The following is a 12,205-nucleotide window of genomic DNA, read 5'->3' as shown; positions in this document are numbered from 1 at the left end:
TGTATTTCTTCCGGTGCTGTCTGCAATCGTTCAAACTTTCTCCAATGTCCGTGCATTTCCTGCGGCGCTGCCGTGCATACCCAAAAACCCAACTAGGATCCCGGTTATGCAAAAAAAAAAAAAAAAAATGGCTTCCTCAAGAGTGAACTGAAACAATATAGAATAAAAAACTTAAACGCCAATCTTCTATATAAATAACGTACTTCAAACTTCTATTACAAACACGAGCCATCAATATTCGTTTGTAATAGTAGTTTGAAGTATGTTATTTTTATAGAAGATTGGAGTTTAAATTTTTATTTTATGTTGTTTCATTTTTTTGGCGTAACCGGGATCCTAGTTGGGTTTTTGGGTGTGGACGGCAGCGCCGCAGGAAATGCACAGACATTGGAGAAAGTTTGAATGATCGCAGACAGCACCGGAAGAAATACATTGCGATTACCTTTGGAGAGGAAGGTGAATTGAGTGTCACAAGATAAGGGCACTTTATTCTCTTCTTCTGTAAAAGTTGTTTTCACATAGTTCAATGATGAATATGCTGCTGTCTCGTCTCCTGAATAAGAATTAGAACAAAGCTACAGTATAGCCATGTTCTGAACGCTCTAGTCTACAATATATAATTCACATATGCAAGAGGATAATAGAAACATGATGGCAGATAAAGGCCAAATGGACCATCTGTAGCATCCACTATCTCCTCCTCTCCCTATTGGCTAAGGCTCTTAACACTTGCATCTCTTCTTCCTATAGGCTAAGGCTCTTTACACCTGCATTGTGAGGTCATAGAGCTGCCCAACCGCAGTAACCATTATCTCTTCCTCTCTCTAAGAGATCCCACGTGCCTATCCCAGGCTTTCTTGAAATCAGACACATTCTCTGTCTCCATCACCTCTTCCGGGAGACTGTTCCATGCATCTACCACCCTTTCTGTAAAGATTACTCCTGAGCCTATCACCTCTTAACTTCATCCAATGCCCTCATTGCAGTTTCCTTTCAAATGAAAGAGACTTGACTCATGCGCATTTGTGCCCATGGGCATTTAAACGTCTCTATCATATCTCCCCTCTTCCACCTTTCCTCCAAAGTATACAGTATAGAGATCTTTAAGTCTGCCCCCAAACGCCTTATGACGAAGACCACACACCATTTTAGTAGCCTTCCTCTGGACCGACTCCATCCTTTTTATATCTTTCTGAAGGAGCGGCCTCCAGAACTGCACACAATATTCTAAATGAGGTCTCACCAGTCTTATACAGGGGCATCAATACTGCCTTTTTCCTACTGGCCATACCTCTTTCTCTGCAAGAGATGTTTGATTAAATTAATTAAAAAGAATATGATATAATACTCTCTTTCATATGCGGAAGTGGCACTAATTATGTATTTGTGCCTTCCATTTCAGGGGGAACTCCAGCTGATCTGCTGTTCTCTCGGAATCACCTGCCTGTGTAGGGATACCATGCCCAACCTTTCCTTGTTGGATTGCCCTTCCACTGTTGCGTTCCGTCTACAGCACACCATGAAAGACACTGGAAGCCGCTGATTCGTCTGCAGGGCGGCGCTGCAAGCGAAGCCATGGAAGTATTCTAGACCGGTGTCCCTTCAAACTCTTTTCAAGTTTTTCTCGTCCTCTGTTGCCCGGTCAGAAAGTTGCAGCACAGCACTCTTCAGTCCGTAGAGAGGGCAGGGAAGTTTGCAGATGTCCTCCCAGTAATCGTTCTCAGTGTCGTAGCCTACGACGTTTGGTGTCGCCACTTCCTGGGCATCCTGCCACTTCCTGCCTCCGAGCAGCAGGACGGTTTCCTCTACAACCACCAAGCCATAGCAAAAACGATCAAAGATCAGGGGGCGCAGCCGTGTCCACTGGTTTAGCAAGGGGTCAAATTTCTCTATGTCACAAAAGGGCTCGTAAATTCCTAAAAATGTGAAAATTGTCTCTTTCACGGTCGCCATTTGGTGCCCAAAGCGAGCAATGCTCATGGGTGCCTGCTTTTTCCAATCTCCTTTTAGCATATTAAAAGAATAAACATCTTTACTCGTATTCACTTGATCCATATACTTTCCCCCCGTTATATAAATGATATTGTTATGGACGGCGCTGGCATGCCCATGCATCTTATGGGGCAAATCTCGTGTCTTTGCCCATCTGTTTCTACTTAGGTCGTAGATTTCAACAGACGAATGAAAGGACTTGGCGTCAGCCCTCCCACCAACCGCAACGATACTGTTCTCTACGGCGCAACAAGAAAACTGAGCCCTGCTTTCCAGCATGCCCATTACCTCCATCCACTGGTCAGACCTTGGGTCATAGCGATGAACCGCATTCGAGACTGGCATCGCCACACTCTTTGCGTCGTCATGGGAAGGGCTTGGCGTTTCCCCTCCCAGCACGTACAAGAAGTTCCCCACCGCACAAATGCAGTGATTTTGCACTTTGACTGGTAACGGGGCTGTCGCTCTCCATTTATGGTTATAAACATCAAATGCAAGCACTTTTTTAACTAGACCCTCGTGAGCAGTCCCTCCGCCCACCAGCATTATCCAGGGTTTCTGATTTCTCAGGGTACTGGACTTGTCTTGCACTAGGGGTTGTCTGAAAGCAAACGAGTGATAGTTGATTGCTTGGATGATCGAGTTTTTAATAGTCCCTGTTAGAAGAACTTCTGGCCGAGAGTAGAAGTCTCTCAGCTCTTCGAGGGGTACAAGTCCAAATCGTATGTGCTCTAGCAACCGACTAGTGTATACGAGCCTGGTCTTCTCGTGCTTCACCCACTTCACCACCAGCCTCAGCAACGACAGTTCTTTCACCTTAGAGATGTCGTCCGATGCCACCACAGTCAACAAAGATTTAAAGTTTAGCTCAAGAAGTTCCATTATACCCACTTCCTGCTCCAGCAGTTTCCAGATGTTGTTGACAAGGTATTTATCTGTGGCCAGTATCGCATCTGGCAGGCAAAACTTGAAGGCAACGTTGGCACAAAAGCAGCAATTTTCGAGCCCGAGATTGTTCACTATGTACTGGCTGCAAAGAGCGACGGCCTCCGTCACTTGGAGGTAACTGGCCGCCTCCAGAGTGTCCTCCAAAGCGTCCAGTGAAAGAGACAACCAAGAGGAGTAGATGAAGTCCAAGACGTGTTGGAGACCCGTGGCTGAAACGGCTTGCAAGCGGACGACAGAAGCCTTTGACTCTCTGGTGTAGTCCTTGAACATGGCTCGAAAGTAATCGCTGGAACAAGCCAGGAGGGACTTGTGGGCTGGGAACTCCTTCCCACTGACCTCTAGGAAAACATCACACAGCAGCCCCTCGGCTCGGAGGTCTCGGTAGCGGGCGAGCACAGCCCCGGGGTGCGATTTGCACAGAGCCAGGAAGTAGCTCATCATGCATAATGGTTAGAGAGCTCTCCAACTGCAACCTGTCGTTGGGAAGGGCTTGATGCACAAGGCAAGTCGTTTTAAAACACAGAAGCGTATTCATTCAGATGCTGACATTAAAGCTACTGCAGTTTTGTTTGCTCACCTGCAGAATTTGCAGCCAGGAAGAGACACGAGATTAAGTCAACGAAATTGACCTAAACAGGTCTTGGTGTGGTATCTGTGACCGCGGCGGCACGTTTAATCCGAAACTGTTTGGTGGATCAGGGGAGTCGAGCTTAACTCCAGTCCCCGGCCTAGAGCGGCTTCTTTGGTATCGCTCCTTCTGGAAGCGGTGCTTAAGCCGGAAATCAGCATCTCGGGGGTTTCAGAGAGATTTGCCGTCGTTGACCCTAAAAGACAAGGAAGCAGTCCAGACAGTGAAGCGTCTGCCAGGGCGTTTCTGAGAGCTGGGACAAGAATAGCAAGCGGACCCAGGCTTTCCAAGAGCAGAGGGCGCGTCAAGAGCAGCCGGGGGCTCCGAAAAGCTGGACTTGGGGGAGAGTCAGACGGTTGACGGGAGTCAGGCGCAAAGTTCTTGTGTAGTGAAAGGGAAGGTCGGGGTTAAGCAGATGCTAACGAGACCGGGGCCAACGAAACACGAGAAGAAGGGAGGATTAAGTGCGATTTACACCGCGGCCTCTAACGAGCCTCTGAGGAAGATGATATTTGGGCGGGAACTGGCTGGCTGCAGTTTAGATAAGCCGACGGGGCAGCTTGACTGGACGGCATAGGAGCCAGCTCTGTGGGTGCTCGAGCACCCCCCAATATTGAACAGATTCCCTGACTGGGTCTAGGGAGAGGTCGTTTCAGTTGGGTTGAAACCCCCCCCCCCCCCCCAAAAAAAAAAAAAAAAAAAAAAGTAAAGTTAGCTCGTGTGCGACGGAAAGTGGCAGGACAGCGGGAGCAGACCAAAAGTGGAAGCTTTGCTGGTCAAAGTTTAGCCAACAGAATACATGTGTGGCACGGTTCATAGTCTGATGCGCGCGCAATACATTTGCGCGTGGACACCAAAGTGATAAAAATGCACTTGCAAAACAGCATCACGTTTACGTGAACGTGGGCGTGAATCGTTTACGTGAATGTGCGCGTGATTGTGTTGTTAAACTTTTGTGGCGCGCTCCGCCATTTTGTGGTGCGCTCAATTGTCTTGCTCTCAATTGTCTTATGCTGAATTGTCATTGCGCTCAATTGTCTTGCACTCAATTGTTGCGCTCAATTGACTTAAGCTCAATTGTCGTTGCACTCAATTGACTTGCGCTCAATTGTCGTTGCGCTTAATTGTGTTGCATTCAATTGTCTTGCGCTCAATTGTTGTTGCGCTCAATTGTCTTGCGCTCAATTGACTTGCGCTCAATTGTCTTGCGCTCAGTTGTCTGCGCGAAATTGTCCACACGCTTTTGTCTTGCGCGCATTTGACTTGCCACCATGTGGCACAGTGGTTAGAGCTATGGCCTAAGTACTCTGAGATTGCGGGTTCAAACCCCGTGCTTCTCCTGGTGACCCTGCACAAGTCACGTAGGCCCAAATTCTGTAACCAGCGCCTAAAGTTAGGCACCTATTCCAGAGGCGCCCAACTAGATAGGCGCCTGTCTAAATTAAACAAGCTCACTTAAGCTTTTTAATCAGCACTGATTGAAATCTAGGCGCCTATCAAGAAAGCACGATTCTGTAACAAGGCGCCTATAAAAATTTAGGCGGCCTTCAAAAAAATAGGCGCTATGCACGTTAGGTGTGGGCGCGGCTACGTGTTGGGCCTTCTTACAGAATCACTGCTCTTAAGCGTGCTTAAACGCTCGCACGGGCGCCTAACTTTTTAGTTGTGCCTAGAACTGTCCTGTTTAATGGGCGCCTCCAAAATAGGTGCCCCTCAGCGTGATTCACTAAACAGCACCCGATTTTACTTGAATCGCGCTGAACGGTGCCTAAGTAGGCGCCTACCTTTTGGGCGCTTCTTATAGAATTTGCCTTTTAATCTCCCATTGCCCCGGGAGCTCATCGGGACAGGGAAAAATGCTTGAGTACCACTTAGGCTATAAGTGATATATAAATACATAAAAGAAATAATATAGTGGGGGGCACAAGGAAGCTTCCCATTTTTTAGTGCATCTGCCCCCCGGTAAACTGACCGGTTGACTAAAGAGATTCCCCCCCCACCCACCCCATGTTGTATCTCTGGGGGGAACGCTTGATTTCTGTAAGCTGTTTGCAAGCAACTGGATCAGGGCAGGCATGGGTGGCAGCCAGAGCCAGCCCAACCATTAGGCGGAACTAGGCAGTTGCCTAGGACAGCAGCTTCAGGAGGTGTAGAGCAACTACAGACAAAGTGAAATAGATCCTGACAAGGACAAACAGGCGAGAGCAAGGGGGGTGGGCAGCTATGCTCCCTCTAAGCCAGTGTATTGCAAGCTGCCCCACGAGATTTTAGGTGTGCCGCAAGACGCCAGGGAGGAGGAGAGGCGCCGTCTGACATCCTCCCTGGCGTCTTTCCTCCTTTTTCAGCGCCCCCCCCCTCCTGATGGCTCAAGGCCCCCATATGGAGGACCGACATGCATATGCGGACATCGATGTGATGACATCACGCATGCACATGATGTCATCATGGCAGCATCCGCGCACTTCTGGGTGCCCTCGGGCCAAGGCCGCCAGTTTAGCGTGCCATGGCTCATAAAGTTTGCGAGACACTGCTCTAAGCTGAGCACTTGAGCAACTGCTCATACATTCGAGGCGTGTCGCTCACGGATATTGCACGGTCGCTCACAAAAATACTTGCAAATCTGGAAAATTGTTGGTTTTTAGAACTTGTTGCTCACAAGAGAAAATATTGGCACATATCAAGCCAATCCTTAGAGGGAATATTGGTGGGCAATTTTCACATAGCTCATTTACCCAGATTATTATGGGAAGGGTAAAGGGTAATACTGATGTTGGGAGGGGGGGAAAGGGGTCGCGGGCCCTAAAAGGCTGGAGGAGGCACAAAGCTAAGTTTTGCCTGACCCTGGTGGCAGCCCGAAGCTCATGATGGGGAAGAGGGGCTGGTGTGAAATTTCACCTCTGTGCCCCAGAGCTGATTTTCTGAAGTGGAGGGGGCCATATGGATACAAAATTGAGCTCAGTGGCTGCCTAGTTTTGGGGCACAAACTATACAAGATTGCTGGGCACCAGTCTACTTCTCAACTACTGGAGCTGGCATGGAAACCCACAAGTCATGATCCATTTTAGTAAAGTGAATTAATATATGCATCAAAAAGTAAGCAAATTAATTAAAAATGTTTATTTGAAAATATTTGTAATCTACCAGCCACAAGTAGTAATGCTCAAAGTGAATGGCATTCGTTCTTTCATCATTCATTTTAGAGAATGACACGGGGGCAAATTTTTCCCCGTCCCCACAGGAACTCATTTTCCCATCCCGGCGAGTTATTTTCCTATCCCTGCCCCATTCCTGCATGCTCCGTCCTCATCTGCACAAGCCTCAAACACTTTAAAATCATAAGTAGCAACATTCTAGAGCTCGGATTATGATGTCATAATGCCTCATTTCACCAATGCCAAGCTTCGTCCTCATCTGCACGAGCCTCAAACACTTTAAAATCATAAGTACCGTTTTTCCCCGGAAATATAAGACACTGTCTTATTTTCGGGTAGGGCTTAATTTTTCATGTATATGATCATCTCTCCCTTCCTCTCCTTCACCCCAATTCTTCCTCTTTACTTTTCCCCACATGTGCAACATCTTTCCTCCCCTCTCACCCATCCCCTTGTGCCTTCCCTCTGCAGCATCTTTCTATCCCTCCCATCCCTCGTGCAGCAGAACCCTTGAGCACCCGCCATTCAGCCGAACCGCCGCTGACCCTTCCATCCTTCCCTCTCAACCGATCCCCGCTGACCGCAATAATAAATACCTTGCTTCAAAGGAGTGTCGGGCCAGCAGCACTCACAGGCTGCTTTGCGGCCTTCTCGCTGGGGCCTTCTGTATACTAGGTCTTGTTTTGGGGGGAACACGATAGCAACATTCTAGAGCTCAGACTGTGATGTCATAATGCCTCATTCCACCAATGCCTAAGCTCTGTCCTCATCTATACAAGCCTCAAACACTTTAAAATCATAAGTGTTTGAGGCTTGTGTAGTTAAGGCAGAGCTTACAGGAACAGGGCAGAGATAGAGACAAAACTTAAAGGGACGGGACAGAGAAATTGAGTTCCTGCAGGAACGGGGAAAAATTTGTCGCCAGGTCATTCTCTAATTCATTTATTTGAAGCAACTATAATCACCTAAGTACTTACCCTACCTACCTTGCCAAGAGAAATACCCTTTTGGCCTTGCATTTTATTTTTGTCTTTTTTTTCATGGCTTAAAACTACCTTTTGCCCAGTTTGATGCTGGTGCTAGCTGATATGTTCATGCAATGAGAGCTGGCTAATAAAACCAGGCTGTCCCACTGCTGTCTGTTCTATCCGTTTGCCTCTCCAGCGATGACCACTGCTCGTTTATCCCGGGGTCCTGACAAGCTTTAGCTTTAGGCCAGGCCATGACACATTTCTTAGGAGCTGGTGGCTGAGACCTTCACCCCAAACCCTACTGTCCCAACCAAAGCTGAAGAGCAGCATGGTTAGGGAGGAGGAAGAGAGATCCCCTCAGCTGCTTTAGGATCTGATTTTCTTTCTCTGTCTAAAGGGAAATCAGGTTAATAAATTAGGCCCCTAATGCAAGCAGCCCCCCTCCCACCCTCTTTCTCTCTTCTCCCCCCTCTTTTAATAATAATAACTTTATTCTTTTATACCGCCATAACCAAAAGTTCTAGGCGATTTACACTAAAAAGAGTTGGACAATCAGCGAAATACAATAATAAAGTAAAAAATACAAATATTTGTAAAATAGAATTTCAATAATAAAACTCACTAAGTAATAAACTTATCGAACAAAGTGGTCTTAATCAATTTCCAAAAACTGCAATAGGATAACATAGCATGCTGAACACATTTACCTAACCAAGATTGTTGCCTACCAGTTTTAAATGCTAGGGTCCTATCTACACCCATTCATTTTTGGATAAGCAAATAAGTAGAAGTTTCTAGTTTCTCTCGATGGGCTATCCCACTCTTCCCCACTAGTCTCACTCCCTCATCCATAGTCTTCCTTCTCCCCACTCAACCCTTGTTTAGCCAGCCACCCTTAATCTGCACCAGCCATTGCCCCAACCAGCCAGCTCTCCTCTTAGCCAGCCACCTCATTCCAACTAACTTTCACCACCCAGGAATCCACCAGCTTCCACCAACCCCACCTCAGGCACTGTTCCATCCACTGCAGTTAGCCATCCAGCCACCCACAGGGGCACAGTCTTGTCAGCTACTCCTTTGCTACCTTGAACGGTGAAAACTTAGCAAGAACCACTGCAGAAAGGGACTTGGGAGTTCTCGTCTGGGAAGATATGAAAGCTGCCAATCGGGTGGAGAAAGCTTCAGCAAAGGCAAGACAAATGCTGGGTTGCATCAGAAGGACCTTTATCAGCCGAAAGCCTGAAGTCATACTACCGTTACACAGATCCATGCTGAGACCTCACCTGGAGTATTGTGTCCAGTTTTGGAGGCCACATTATCAAAAGGATGTGAAGAGAATGGAGTCGATCCAGAGAATGGCCACTAGGATGGTCTCAGGACTTAAAGACATCCCATATGAAGAACGTCTGACCAGACTGTGCTTATATTCTCTCGAGGAGCGCAGAGAAAGGGGGGGGCATGATAGAAACATTCAAATACATCACGGGTCGCATTGAAGTGGAGGAAGAAATATTTTTTCTTACGGGTCCCACGGCAACAAGAGGGCATCCGCTAAAACTTAAGGGGGGAAGATTTCATGGTGACACCAGGAAATACATCTTCACCAAACGGGTGATTGATCGATGGAATAAACTTCCACGCCAGGTGGTCGAGGCTAGTAGCGTGCTTGACTTCAAAAGTCAATGGGACAAACAAGTGGGGGTGCTACAGAGTTATGCATGAAAGATGGGTAGTCCAGGGAGGGAGGGTTCTTGAGTGGGCAGACTTGTTGGGCCACCAGCCCTCTTCTGCCGTCATACTCTATGTTTCTATGTTACTCTAGTCTGCTACTCCTCTGCCGAAACAGAAGCCCCGTTCTCTCCTCTGCACCACAAAGTTCTTAGTGAGTTTGAGCCACACCATCCTGAAACTCCAGATCTGACAGTCTCAAAAAAACTCTGTTCGTCAGATAAGCTGCTCTTAGCTATACCCTCCTCCTCCACTGCCAATTCCATAAGTACATTTTATTGATGTTATGGATGGATTGAGATTCACAACCTGCTGTAGACAGGTTTGGGAAACCCTTTTATTATTCTACTATGCAGATTGTCCAGCTTTATTCCTTGGGTTGCATACAAGAGACCTATTCTACATACTTAAGATTCATATTTTCCTTTTATCTATTTCTTATGTAATCAGTTGTACCCTCACTTCCTGCATTCTGTAATTCGCTGATTGTCCAGCCTTCTTCGCTGTGAACCGCCTAGAAGTCATTCGACTGTGGCGGTATAGAAGAATAAAGTTGTTATTATTATTATTACTATCTGAAAAGAAAAGAAAAAAAAATCAACCCTGAGCAGCAAACCCATTCCGTATAGTCACAATATTGTATATTTTGCAATAATACATGTAATGTCTCATGCCACTTATGACCTTGGTTTTCGTTTTGCTCCTGGCGTGATCCGTCATCATTTTTAAAACCTGAAAGGCTGGTTAATTTCAGGGAAACGGCAGGAGCCCCCAAGCTCCATTAAGTCCATTGTGACTCATTGGTGAGTCAAGCCATGTGCGACAACGGGACGGATCTTTGCACAGTGGAAGTGTGATGATTTCTCGCCCCCTCAGCTACAGAGAGGCGGCATCTGTTTCTCTTATCCCGCAGTGTCTTTGCTGATGAGCTGAGCGAGAGCTGGTGAAATGACAGCTTCGTGCTTCCAATCTTCCCACGTGCATCCTCGGAGGCAGAACGAGAAGGTTTCGGAGAACTCGACCAGACGACGAAAGGGGACCGGGTAAAACGTGGACCTCGTGGATCTTAACCGCACGCCCTTAAAAATACGTGCAGATCTTACTGGTTTGCATTTCCATCACCTAAAGCTTGTCGTTATACAAGATTTTTTGATCAAACTTTAGCATTCCAGGCTAGTAGTATAAATCATGTTTTATTGGCACACCATCAGTAAATACACAATACAGCACGACAATACAACACGGTCGCGAACACCAAACGTACCATCAAACACATTTTCACCCCAACCAAAGAATCCCCCCAATCCCCACCCACTCCAAAACCCAAACCCCCACCCCATCCCAAATCCACACCATGAGACCCAATCCATACCCAAAAACCCCCAGCAAGAAAGGAGTATGCTGAGAAGCTGTTTGCTTATGCCGCTCAGCACGTATCAAACAAAATAACCAAATCCCATCCTCCCACCCACAAAATGTAGTCCCCCCCTACCCACCGAACTCCACATACTTCCAACCACTCATAAGCATTCCAGGCTAGTAAAATGAACACCTGGTGGAGGATCTTAATTCCTCAAGCTCAATCTTACCATGCTTTTAGAAAAACTACTTGTTTGATAAATTCATATCTTAATTGTTTTAGTATTGTAGTTATGATATGTCATGTGGTGCATTTATAAGATTTGCTGATTGTCCAGCTTTTTTTGATGTAAACCGCCTAGAACTCATTGGTATGACGGTATACAAAAATAAAGTTTATTATTATTAAAAATGCTGCTCTCCTCGGGAGTGAGCGGGATCCATGAGGTCCGAGGGAGTTAAAACGAGGATCTCTGGCGGACCCGGGCGTGCGGTTAAGATCCGCGAGGTCCACGTTTTACCCAGTCCCAAACGAAATAACGAAAACATCCCGGCTTACCACCGTTATATAGAAACATAGAAGATGACGGCAGAAAAGGGCTATAGCCCATCTAGTCTGCCCACTCTAACAACCCCACCCCCTTGAATTTACCCCCCTAGAGATACCACATGTGTATCCCATTTCCTTTTAAAATCCAGCACGCTGCTGGCCTGAATCACCTAAAGCGGAAGTTCATTCCAACGATCGAAGTAACTCCATGCAGGGGTCAGGCAGATCCATGTAGACAGACAGCGAAATGGATAAAGGTGACCGTTATTCTATGACAGTGTTTTAAAAATGTAGCAAATTAAATAATAATGGGTCCGAAAAAGATGTGGGAATAAGACCGAAAGAACCACGAAGCAGGAATGTTGACATGTTTGAAGAATCTAACAACCCTGAAGTAACAGCGTTGTTCATTTATTTACTCCATGAGAACAGGATAACCTAGTTCTGAAATGGCAACTAATTTATTTTAAATTAAAAAAAGGTGCACTGTGAATGCTTAGAGGAGCAGCAAATTCGTTTTTCCACTTGCCAGAAGCCTCTTTAATTTGCGTGTGCTGTAATTTAAACACAATCAGAGCCACTTTAAACTGATTTGGGAAGGGGAGCCTTTACGAAGTCGAAAAATAATGGAATTTTCAGATGTTTGCTTAATACTTTAGCAAACCGGTTTGTCTCGGTTCGCTGTCAATTTTCTCTCTTTCCCAAAACATTCAGATAAGCTGAATGTGAGAGTCCAACATCTTTATACTTTAAGGCAAAGTCGTTTTTTGGTGTTTTTTTTTTTTAATTTGGGACCCTTATATACAAAATTTATCCTCTAGAGCAGGGGTGTCAAAGTCCCACCTTGAGGTCCGCAATCCAGTCGTGTTTTCAGGAT

At 46.3% G+C, this 12,205-nt stretch overlaps 1 protein-coding gene across 1 annotated transcript; it reads right to left on the bottom strand.

The window, feature by feature from the left end:
- Positions 1-1,271: 1,271 nt before the first annotated feature.
- KLHL34 (kelch like family member 34) lies at positions 1,272-3,875 on the bottom strand. Its single transcript, XM_033947801.1, has one exon. It carries the CDS (start codon positions 3,379-3,381, stop codon positions 1,603-1,605), a length of 1,779 nt encoding a protein of 592 aa, XP_033803692.1. The 5' UTR covers positions 3,382-3,875; the 3' UTR covers positions 1,272-1,602.
- Positions 3,876-12,205: the final 8,330 nt, after the last annotated feature.

This window comes from Geotrypetes seraphini, chromosome 6 (genome assembly GCF_902459505.1).
Source record: "Geotrypetes seraphini chromosome 6, aGeoSer1.1, whole genome shotgun sequence".
NCBI classification, from domain to species: domain Eukaryota; kingdom Metazoa; phylum Chordata; class Amphibia; order Gymnophiona; family Dermophiidae; genus Geotrypetes; species Geotrypetes seraphini.
This window is presented reverse-complemented; position numbering and strand designations above follow the sequence as displayed.

Excerpts from the sequence above, each read along its gene's own strand:
- KLHL34 (XM_033947801.1), bottom strand. The coding sequence starts at position 3,381 with ATGATGAGCTACTTCCTGGCTCTGTGCAAATCGCACCCCGGGGCTGTG.